General features: G+C 42.4%; 1 protein-coding gene across 1 annotated transcript in view; it reads right to left on the reverse strand.

Moving 5' to 3' along the window:
• The window catches only part of MTUS2 (microtubule associated scaffold protein 2), a 312,496-nt gene that overhangs the window by 272,292 nt on the left and 28,079 nt on the right, over positions 1 to 12,125 (reverse strand). Inside the window, exon 3 of the mRNA XM_024755523.1 lies at positions 7,241 to 7,438. Within this exon, the coding sequence (XP_024611291.1) occupies positions 7,241 to 7,438 (198 nt within the window). The remainder of the gene's footprint in view (positions 1 to 7,240; positions 7,439 to 12,125) is intronic.

The following is a 12,125-nucleotide window of genomic DNA, read 5'->3' on the forward strand; positions in this document are numbered from 1 at the left end:
AAAAAAAAAAAAAAAAAGGTTCTGGAGAACCTAGGGCCAGGACAAGAATATACTGACTCTTAAGAAAGGAAAACCAATACAGAGAGAAGATGGGATTTTAACCTTCTTCCACAGAAGGTTAAATAAAAATGGAAACTTTCAAACATACAAAAAAAAAAAAAACCCAAAACCAGGAAGTAAATAGTGCAATGAACCCTCAGAGTTCCATCATCCAGCTTCAAGGATTATCAAACTTTTGTCTAACTTTCCTTATCTATACTGCCCCCCCTCCAGTTTTGTTTTGTTCTTTTCTTTGCCGGATTATTTCACAGCAAATCCAGAACATCTGTCACTACCTAGAAGCAGAGTGGAATAATTAGATCTGAAGATATAACGCAGTAGGGCTGAGACAGCCCAAGGGGACTTGAGGGGCGTGGGGTCAGGACGGGCAGGTGCTCCGTCCTTCGGGTTCCTTCTCCCCAACCCCTCCCCAACGCCATGCTGTCTCCAGCCACAGCCCTCTCACAGCTCCCTGCAGGATGCACTTGGATACCCCACCTCCCCACCAGACACTAACTACACAGGGTGTCCTGGCCCCAGTACTGAGTTCCATGCTCACCCGTAACAGATGCTGCAAGACTGCAGGACCGGGGAAGGGCAAGTAGACAACCCGATCCTCACAAAACAACACAAGCCCCCCAAATGAGGCAGTTCCCTTAGACATTACGTTTACTACATATAAACCATTATCATCCCAATTTCAGTTTATCTTACTTTCAACCATTTAATGGTCAGTTTTCTTTGAAACAAAACAAAACACATTTACGCTCTAATCTCATCTCTGGGTAGACGTGATCGGTGTCCGAGTGTTTTGAAAAGGAATGTACAAGGACATCAATAAGGCTCAATCTGAAATAGGCAATAGCCTCTCTGAAAATTAACCTCACAGGTCCCGTTCAGCTCCTTTTTCCATGAATAAAAAATGACTCCCTCTTCGCCAATGGAACGAGACAGGTTGATGGCTGTTTCGGTAGGAGTTATTAATAATGCTTCTTGTCGACTCTCATTTATTTATTTTTGGCTGCGTTAGGTCTTCGTTGCTGCACGCGGGGGCTACTCTTTGCTGCGGTGCGTGGGCTTCTCATTGCTGTGGCTTCTCTTGTTGCTGAGCACAGGCTCTAGGCACACGGGCTTCAGTAGTTGTGGCGCACAGGCTTAGCTGCTCCCTGGCATGTGGGATCCTCCTGGACCAGGGCCGGAACCCGTGTCTCCTGCATTGGCAGGTGTATTCCTAACCACTGCACCACCAGGGAAGCCCTCTTATCTTATTTAGAATGCATGTCAGTTACAGAAAATCAAACATGTCATGTATGTAAAAGAATTCTATAGTGTTCATAAGGATAAACGTTGAAATGAACATGCAAAAAGCTTTCATATTAACCTTTACTTTCATTGACTAACTTCCAAAATGGTTAGTGATTTCCACTTCAGATCATTATCTCCAGAACCCAAATTTTATTCAATAATTAAAAGACCACCTACCTATTTATTAAGTATGAAAATAAGAACTAAAGCTCTAGAAATTAATGAGAATATCCAGTCTCTCTAAATTGAGATGTCTAATTGGAAATTAATTGGAAACTTTGAAATTCTCTCATGAAAAGCCTCAACAGTTGGGTTTTAGCCTAATTCTTTTAAAATGGCTAATTACATGCAAGGAGATATATAAGATCTTAGACATCTGTGAGACTAGTAGGTCAGTCCACATAACGATTTAGCTCTGAATATAATTATACTACAAATAACCTATTATCTTTTCCATGCTTTGAGTTGTAAAATTATCTATGGGTACACCACAGTCAATGGAAGCAACATTTTAGAGATAATTGAGAAAGTTTAGAAAAGTGTGAGAACCACAGTGATGGAACTTCAACTATCAAGACCTGTGAAAGTCCTAACAGACTGAAAATGTGTTCCTGGTACAAAATACTTCTGAAAGTTGCCCAAGTTCCTCTCTCAAAAGTCTCTCTTGGGCTTCCCTGGTGGCGCAGTGGTTGAATGTCCGCCTGCCGATGCAGGGGACGCGGGTTCGTGCCCCGGTCCGGGAAGATCCCACATGCTGCAGAGCGACTGGGCCCGTGAGCCATGGCCGCTGAGCCTGCGCGTCTGGAGCCTGTGCTCCGCAACGGGAGAGGCCACAACAGTGAGGCCCGTGTACCACACAAAAAAAAAAAAAGTCTTTCTCTTGAAATTCTACTAGTGGAAAGCCCATGCTAGGTAGTGTGAGGTATACTAAAATTATTAAGAGACATACCCTGTATCCTCAAAGAGCTGACAATCCACAGGGGAGACAGGACATAAAACCAAATAACTATACCAAGATTGTATGTGATAAGCCACAAAAGTGATACAAGCAAGGGGCAGTGGGAGTTCCTAGGAGGAAGGACCACTTCAGGTTCATAGATGAAGCAAGGCTTCTTAGAGGAAATGGTATTTGAATCACACTGAAAATGACTGAATCCACAGAGAGATCTGTGGGAGGGGAGAGCATTCTAGAAATGAATAGTTTAAACCAAGACCCAAAGGCAGGAAAGCACAAAGCCCTCAGAGAAAAATGTGAACAGCTCTCGTTGTCTGGTTGAGGGTGTATGTCAGGGGACTGGGTGAGGGAAAGGTGAGAAGGGGGCTGAGCAAGTCCCGGAGGACCTGTAACTTCTGGAAAGCAGTGGACGTGAGTACAGGGACACATGGAGCATTCACAACAGGCTCAAAAGAAAATTGTCTATAGGACCATGAGCCTGTGGATTAGAGAGTGAGGATGTACTGGGAATAGTTCAGGTGACATAGATTTAAACAAAGATGAGGAGGAGAAAAGAAAGAGGATAGCGTAAATGTAAGAAAGAACTGATCAGATTTGATCACTGAATACAAAGGAAGGCAAAAAAGAAAAAAAAGTGGTGAGCGGTAACGGCTGATTTTAAAATTTCCAGCCTCCGTAGACAGGAGATGATAGATGTCATTACATCACAGAGCAGCTTTGAGAGGCGGCGTCACTCTGGAAAAGATAACGGAAGATTCATTTTGAGGGAAACGTTTAGTTTGAGGTGACCTGAGTCACCCAGCTGGAGATATCTGACAGGTCATTTGAAATGTAGATGAGAAGTTCTGGAGAGAAGTTGGGGCTGGAGATACGGATTTGGTACCGCGTCCGAAGTGCTAAGAGCTGAAACTCTGGAAAAGAGGACCAAGGGGAAGGTGGCAGCATTGGGATAGATGCATTCTGAGGACAGACCCTGGGGAGCTCAAACACTGGACTTCAGCACCAAGGAGACAGACCCCACCATGATGAACCAGCAGGCTGCATCAGAAATGGCAACCCCTTGGCTTCCGGAGGTTTTCTGGATGTACAAACAGATACATCCCTCCTCCCAAAGGATCTCCTAGGTAGAGCCCACCTCTACCTCCCCAAATACTGCCCAGCTCACAACCCCCTCTGAGAAACTCCCTGATCACCCTAATCAGAAATGAAGCCTCCACCCCAACTCATTTAGAAGGGTGTCGGCACATATACCCATGCATCACCATTATTTATACCGATGTCAGTCTCTCTGTCCACATCCAGCTCTATCCCTATATCTCTAAACATTCTACTACTTTCCTGCACCAGAACAAGAAACAACAGAAAATCCTTCAGATTTCTTTTTTATTTCTCCTTTCAAATTCTTTGTCTCATGATTTCTGGTCTCAGTTCACCGCACAAAGAAAACATGAGAATACTGCAGAGAGAAAAAGAGGAGGAGAAACTGGAAAGGACAGCTGCAAAGGCCACCTTCTTCATGTTATTTTCTGATAGATATTTTCTGTTTCTTGAGCACCAATAGGTTATTCAGAGTCCACAGTGAGAGATGATCCCCCACATAAATTATTCTATCCTTGTGTGATATGATCTATTTTCACTAATGATTAATTCATGAAACCCTAAGTCTTCCTATTTCCCTTCCCACACACACACACCCCCAAAGGTTTTAACTTTAAATTATACCTCCTTACCCACCAGAAAAATCAAGTCTATAAGCCTAACTGCTGGTAAATTTGACAACCAGGTATACTTTGGGCTACAGTTTGTCACCAACACTAAATTACACTGTAATTGTTTTTCTCCAAATTTCTATTGCCTGAAGCATATTGGAGAATTTTTAAAATGATGAGCTGCGTATTAGGTCAGACCTGCTCAAATACTGTGATTTTAAGCTTAAATTTAAGTTTTAAGGTAGAGAATTACTTTTTTCCTGTTCACTTTCAATCTTAAAAAAGCTGTGCGTCACGACCTAATGTCATTTGAAATTTTATTTGAGGTTCGAAATGGGCCAACCTCATAACCTCTACGTGATGAACCTGTACAGGAGTGAAGGGAGGGTGATCTGCAGCACAGTGAAGATACAGGTTGCGTGTTAATCCAGAGAAACTGAGCTGCTAGCAAGAAATTACAGGGAGGCAGCCTGAACCCACAAGGAGCACGGCCTCACCATGCGAGCTGCTCACCAAACAGCTGGCTTCTTCACATGACGGAAGGTTCCCCATCACCTGAAGCGAGTACACACCTGGGAAGGGGTGGGGCAGGGACAGGTGGGTTGGGCCTGAGGGGCCTCTCAAGGCAACTCAACTCTAAGATTTTCTTCACTAATAGAAAGAAATGACTTCACATCATGGGTGTGTCTTTACCATACATGGCAGCTTTGAGAACTAAACAGAGGAAGAGGAATACTCCCTCCTGCTCCCAGGATGGGAGCAGGTCATTCTGATCTCAGTTCGCTCAGCTATAAAATGCAGGCGTGGACAGGATGCTAAAATACCCTCAGGTTCTAAGGACCTGCAGATGATTCCTTTCCCTGTGTCGGCCCCATTTGCCAAAGCCTCGTGGAAAAGGTCAGAAAACACAGCAGGGCACTCGCCTTGGGAAGCCCTTGCCCAGCGGGGTTGAATGAATGGTGCAGAGCCTGAGCCCGGGGTGGAGGGTAGACTCCAAATGGAACAGCTGAGACCCGCACTCAGGGGGCTCCCAGGCCCCACTCCACAGCATCACCTGCCCATCTGGACCCAGGAAAACAGCACAGAAAAGTCGCAGCTAAGCCAAGGTGGCCCACAAAACACTAGCAGGTTCACAATGAATCACTTAAAAGTGTCCCGCACACAGCATTCACAGTCACGTGGACGCTGTCAGACTGTTTACAGGCACGTGAGTATCTAAAATCACGAGTCGCACGTTTGCAAATAGTTCCTCAGTGTAATCATGTTTCAGATTTTGAGGCATCTACTTACTGTGGTGCAATCCCTTTTTATAGTAATATTCCTAAAATGAACCCTAAGTAGTGTCTAAAGAAAGACAAGACAAGGAACAAAAAAGGAACCAACTCTGACATCATGTTAGCTGTTTCCATGAGCTAAACTGGCAACATTTGCTCCTAGGATTTGTCTAAGAACTTTCAGCTCTTGCAAGAGCTTCGTATTTTACCTAATCCTTGTCATCAAAGCATCGTTTCTTTGCTAAAGAACAGGAACAGGAGTTTTCTTGACCTTAAATCTGATAACAAGCATAAGCATAACGGTTAATGGCACTAAGACATCAATTCAAACATGGGCGAAGTTTTTCTGTGATTTACTGGTGAAGGACAAAGTTTATATATAGTTAGGTGGCAAATAATTACAGATCAATTCTAACATATCGCATTTTATAAACAGAAAACAGTTCTGAATAGAGTAAATATTTCTTTTCCTATGAAATCTTTAAACCAGGAGTTACTTTCTCTGGCACATAACAGCTCTTAGCTCGGCTGCTCAGGGAGTCCCTAGCTAGTATGCTTTGAAGCACAGGTGAGAAGAAATGCCCTAAGCACACCCGGAATTATTCCGTCCACACCTGTCAGCTCTCCTTTTGCAAAAGTGGCTGCCATGGGGACATGCCTCAGGTCACCTTGAGGTTAATTTTTTTTAAGAAATCAAAATCTTAACTCCTTCCTTGGAAAGATACATACCACATGAGATTTTTTATCATTCATGCTCCATCTAAAACAGAAACATGCCACTGAGAATTTCACTCCTAAAAATGATGACAAATCGTCACTCCTCTATTTCAAAACCTTCAGACTGGTAACACGCACACACATATCTAAAAATCAGGAGTTACACATTTGCGAATTTGAGACTGGCACTGTGCCGTGATGCAATCCCTAATTCCAGTGGGGTTTCTAAAATGATTCCCATATGAAAGTAGGTCTGAGACACAGCACATTCAGGAAATCAAGTGAACCAAGAACCTCTCAGAAATGCTTACAAACACGTTGAGATGCACTACTTTTAGGAATAACCAGGTAGACTAAAATTTAGAACTACAGAGGTACAAATGTTCCACCCATGAGCTCTATAAAGCCGAGAAAGGATAGGGAAAAAACAAGCTTGGAGAGAGGAAATTGAAAAAAATAATACAAAATCAATCTTATTCTCAATCTCTCTTCCTCTTCCCCTTCCCCCTTCCCGTCTTTCACTCTATCTCTTATTCCAACTTGATTCAACTACTATAAGCCCTTCAAAACAGCTTTCCACATGAAAACCGCTTAGATTTCCCTGGCAAATTCTTGCTACCCAACATCTGAGGTGTCATGGCTTCAGATCCAGTAACAATGACTTTGAAGTCGATGGGGCTGAGATGGGGTTTGGTCCTCAAAGGCTCAGCCCAAATGGGGCAGCCTTGGGTCTTCTTTAGGGACAGCAGCTGATATGACCTGCTCAGACGCTATTAATTCATACTTTAAAATGCAGCTTACAACACCAGTGTCAGGAACCAGGCCTGGAGCGACAACATCTCAGCTAACAGGGACCTTGCTGGGCACAGACTAGAAGAAGCTCCGCTGGGCTCCCCTATTTTTAACATCGTTTAATTAACTTTTAGAAATCAAGAGCTCCACCAATATGAAGGCATGACAGGTAATCACAGGTGACTAAAATGATTTTCCCACTAATATTTCATGTCTTTTTCTGGCACATTAACTCCCCGTAACTTAGAACATGGTAATGCCAAACAGGCTTTTATTTTTCTACAGCAGATTATCTTTGAAGTCCCAACAATGGTAGATTAAGGTAGTCAACCCAAATTCTTAGTTAAACGCAAAGAAAATGCAACCCTGTTGTACCCACACGCTGATTCGCCCTCTGCTGGTCCTGCCTGTCTGGGATGCAAGCCCGCCCACCCGTCCGCCCCACTTACGGTTGGCCAGCCGGCTGGGCTCGGGCTGGGTGCTGTCCGCTGACTGGGTGCTGGACACCGAGGACACGCTGGAGCTCCGGACGAAGCCAAAGGCCGCCAGCTTGGCTGCCGGGAGGCGCGAGTAGCCAGGAGGACGAAGTCCAGATTTGGGTAGGTTGGATTTTGCAGCATTTGAACCGGAAGGTTTCTTTAAATCTGCTAAAATGAACCCAAACCAGAAAAAAAATCTCAGTTGATAGCAGGATAGAGAAGACACAGATTGTGAACATTAACCCAGCTCCAGCATAAACAGACCACAATTACTCTTGCACGATCTGATTCAACACATTCACAAAGGCGTCTTTGTGAGAAAGGGCCCTCACTGCGGGCCAGGTGCTAAGAGGGGGAGAGACAGCAGGCAGACGAGACCAGAACAGACAACTCTCCCTACTATATGGCCATAAAGAAAGGTATAAAGTGCTTAGGGGGCTGAATGGAATGAGGACACATACTGTTGCAGGTCACCCTAGAATTGTGAAGCTGAGATACACCTTGCTTCTGACATACGATGGGTGAAGAACCCTTGTGGCCAGACACTCATCAGCAATTATAAACTGTATGTAGTAACTCACAGAGACACATACAAAGAATCGTTTAGTGGTGGCAGGAACGAGGCGAAAGAGCACAAACTGTGTAGCTGGCTGAAATCTAGTCTCTACCAATTACTACTGTGTAAACTCAGGCACTTGACCTAACACTAAGAACCACAGTTTCCTCCCGTGGAAGGAACAGGGTTGATAAAACTGGCCTGGAAGTGTTAGTGTAAGTACTACTGCTTGTAACACAGAACTTGATAGGTGCTTAAACTGAGGCTAGGTTTCATTCTCTCCTTTTTCCATTATCTGTTTTTATGATAGTCTAAACTCCAAAATTAGTTCCCAGATATGTGCAAAGCCAGCTAATTTGAAATAATAAAACATTATTATAAGTGCATGATCTCAGCACTCCTGTGTCTGAGCCGGGCTCCATGCATAGCTACTGTGACGATCGTCCCAACCCTATGAGAATTCTCTCAATACCAGATAGAACCAGAACATTAATGCTCGTTTTTTTAATAAATTCATTTATTTTATTTATTTATTTATTTTTGGCTGTGTTGGGTCTTCGTTGCTGCACGCAGGCTTTCTCTAGTTGCGGCGAGCCAGGGCTACTTTTCGTTGCAGTGCGTGGGCTTCTCACTGCAGTGGCTTCTCTTGTTGTGGAGCACGGGCTCTAGGCACGCGGGTTTCACTAGTTGTGGTGCACGGGCTCAGTAGTTGTGGCTCGCGGGCTATAGAGCGCAGGCTCGGTAGTTGTGGCACACGGGTTTAGTTGCTCTGCGGCATGTGGGATCTTCGTGGACCAGGGCTCGAACCCATGTCCCCTGCATTGGCAGGTGGATTCTTAACCACTGTGCCACCAGGGAAGCCCACAAATGCTCTTTAATATGACATTTAAAAGGAAAAAGGGCCAAGCGTCCTGCTATTCTGTATAACTGTCCTAGTAGAGCCATTTAACAACTTTCACTGCAGCCACATTTACTGGGCGTGCTTGTTCGTACACTACAGTCAGGCAACTCTTCATCATCTACCGGAAGCTCCACCAGGTTGCAGATTAAAATTAAAATGGGCTATCTGTAAAAAAGATTCAAGGTCTAAAAAATCAATGAAGAGTCTACATATTAGAAAGCATCTATGTGTGGAAATACATCAAGAACCAACAGATGCCAGGCTGGGCCTGCAGAGCCCTTTCCTCTAGCAGCAGCTCCCCTGAGAGTGAGGCCACGGTCACTCGTACGTCCAGGTGACGGCGGAATCTGTACAACTGTGGTTTCCTGACGTCTAGGTCAGGACTAGGAAGGGGAGGAATCAGGTGAGTGCAAAGGGAAGAGGGGACAGGGAGCTGGTGCTGCGAATATTCCCAACTCAGGTCTGTTCTAACGCTTGGAAAAAAATGTTCAACTAGGACAAAGAAGAAATAATCACTGTTTAATGAGTAATATTGGCCCCTTTGTATCAGAAAGTAAATGTCAGGTCAATGCCTTAGAGTTACTGTTCTCTGCTTCTCTAAAAGACATAAAGTTATATGAAGTAATAACTAAAAATATGTATTACTGGGTTTGTAACAGACATGGATGTAAAAAGGAGAAAGATGGAATAGAGCTAAATAGGAGTAACATTTCTGTATCCCACTGACATTAGTATAAATATTAAGTAGATTCTGATCATTTAAGATGATATGGTAAGCCCTAGAGCAATCAGTAAGAAGATAACTCAAAAAAATATAGTGAGAAAAATCACTGAAGGAATTAAAATGCTACCTTGGAAAATACTTACTCAGTGCAAGAGAAAGCAGTAATGAGTGGAGAAACAAAAAAGACATGAGGCAGACAGAAAACAAATAGCAAAATAGCACATGTAAATCCATGATATAACTATATCAACAGTAACATTAAACGTGAATGTATCAACCAATCCAGTCATAAGGCAGAGACTGAGAGACTGGATGAAAAACAAGACTGAAACATATGCTGTCTGCTGGACAGACATTTTAGATTCAAACATACAATTAGTTTAAAGGGAAAAGACATATCATGCAAAGAACAACCAGCAGAAAGCTGGAGCGGCTATACTGATGGCAGAAAAAACACATTTTACAACAAGAAAGAGATAAAGAGGGATATTTTATCATGATCCAAAGTCAGTAAATCAGGCAGATTCAGCGGCTGTAAATATATATACATCTAAAACAAGGTCTCAAAATACACAAAGCAAAAGCTTACAGAATTGACAGGAGAAATAAACAATTCAAAATAATATTTGGAGACTTTAATACCCCACTTTCAAAGATGGAACAACTAAGCAGAAGATCAACAAGGCAACAGAAGACAAACACTATAAACCAACAAGACCTACAGACATCTAGAAAACACTCCACCCAACAGCAGCAGAATATACATGCTTCTCAAGGGTACACAGAACCTTCTCCAGGATAAACTAAATATTAGGCTATAAAATAAGCATCGTTAAATTTAAAAAGATTGAAATGATACAAGTGCATTCCTTTCCTGTTTCTTTTCTGTTTTTTGCTTGTTTCTGTTTTTTCATCTAATGTGCCAACGAACGTTCAGCCCTGCAATACACACAGATTCAGTACTTTCACTGCTGAGACAGTTTATGGTCACTGCCAATCTACCATTGTCCAACTTACCCTCCCTGACCTTTAACAGCAGAATTAGGGCCCAGCAATACCTTGGCAGAGACAGGTGCTGGTGACATAATCGAGTAGCATCAAGGTGTGAATATATAGGGGATGAGACTCTGTAACAAAGTAATGACACCATTTTTCTTGTACCTGGTTTTGGAACACATTTCTATTGACTGTACTGTATATTTGAAATCAAAATTGTCCATCACAACTCTGCTCCTCTGAGCTAGTCCTACCCGTTCACATTCATTATGCACAGCCACTGGAAAGAAAAGCCATCAGAAATTCACCTCCATTTGACAACAGATTAAGATCCTTGTGGTTGCACTACTATCAACTACATTCGGCAAATTCCTGCTCCCTGGATTTCTGCCCATTTTTGAATCCTGTCCCTGTCTCCTTAAACATGTCACCTGTGATTCCCTGATACTCCCTATCCCTTCTCAAAGGACTACGGTTGACTCAGCTCTGTAGACCCCCTTCTCTGTAGATGCCTGATATCAAGCCTGTTCAGCCTCGTCAAGTTGACTTTAGCCTTACAAGGGTTATCTATGATTTATTTCCATGCTTGGGTTACACAGGACTGAATTAGTTTCTATGTACAAGCTCTAATTCTCTCCAGAAGTGAAATGTTAATGGACTTAAGTGGTGTTAACACAATGCTAAACACATGATAAAATTTCATAGAACTAAATATACATGTACAAACACACAGAAACACACACACACACACACACACACACAGGAGTGCCTGTAAAAATGAGTGAAATCAGACTAAGTTCTGTAGTCTGGTTAACAGTATTGTCCCAATATTAATCTCCTGGGGTTTTTATTCCTTTTTTTAAAATTTTCGTTGCTTATGGGAAGCAACTAAAGCAGTACTTAGAAGGAAAGTTATATCTATAAATGCCTACATTAAAAAAGGAGAAAGATGTCAAATCAATAAAGCAACCTTCCACCTAAAGACACTGAAGAAAGAAAAGAGCAAACTAAACCAAGCAGAAAGCAGGATATAATAAATAAGACAATGGAAATAAATGAAACTGAATGGAAAAACAATAGAGAGAATCAATGAAGTCAAAAGTTGGTTCTTACAAAGATCAACAAAGTTGACAAACCTCTAGCTAGACTAAACAAGAGAAAGGGAAGACAAATTTTTAAATTAGGAATGGAAGAGGGGACATCACAGCTCATTCTTCAGAAATAAAAATAATTATAAGGGAATATTAATGAACAATTATATCTCAACAAATTAGATAATCTAGTGAGACTGAAAAGTTCCAGAAAGACACAAACTATGAAAACTTACTCAAGAAGAAATAGAAAATACACCTATAACAAAAAGATGGAATTCATAATTCAAAAACTTCCCAGAAAGAAAAGTCCAGGCCCAAACGTCTTCCCTAGTGAATCATATCAGACACTTAAAGAAAAATTTATACCAATTCTTCACAAATTATCCAAAAATGGGGGGAGGGGTGAAGAGAACACTTCCAAACTCATTCTGTGAGGACAATATTACCTTGATACCAAAACCAGACAAAAATATCAAGAGAAAAGAAAACTACAGACTGATATCTACTGTAGATGCAAAATCCTCATCAAAATATACAGCAGGGCTTCCCTGCTGGTGCAGTGGTTGAGAGTCCGCCTGCCGGAC

The sequence above is a fragment of the Neophocaena asiaeorientalis genome, unplaced genomic scaffold, assembly GCF_003031525.2.
Source record: "Neophocaena asiaeorientalis asiaeorientalis breed wild unplaced genomic scaffold, Neophocaena_asiaeorientalis_V1.1 scaffold59, whole genome shotgun sequence".
In the NCBI taxonomy this organism is placed as follows: domain Eukaryota; kingdom Metazoa; phylum Chordata; class Mammalia; order Artiodactyla; family Phocoenidae; genus Neophocaena; species Neophocaena asiaeorientalis.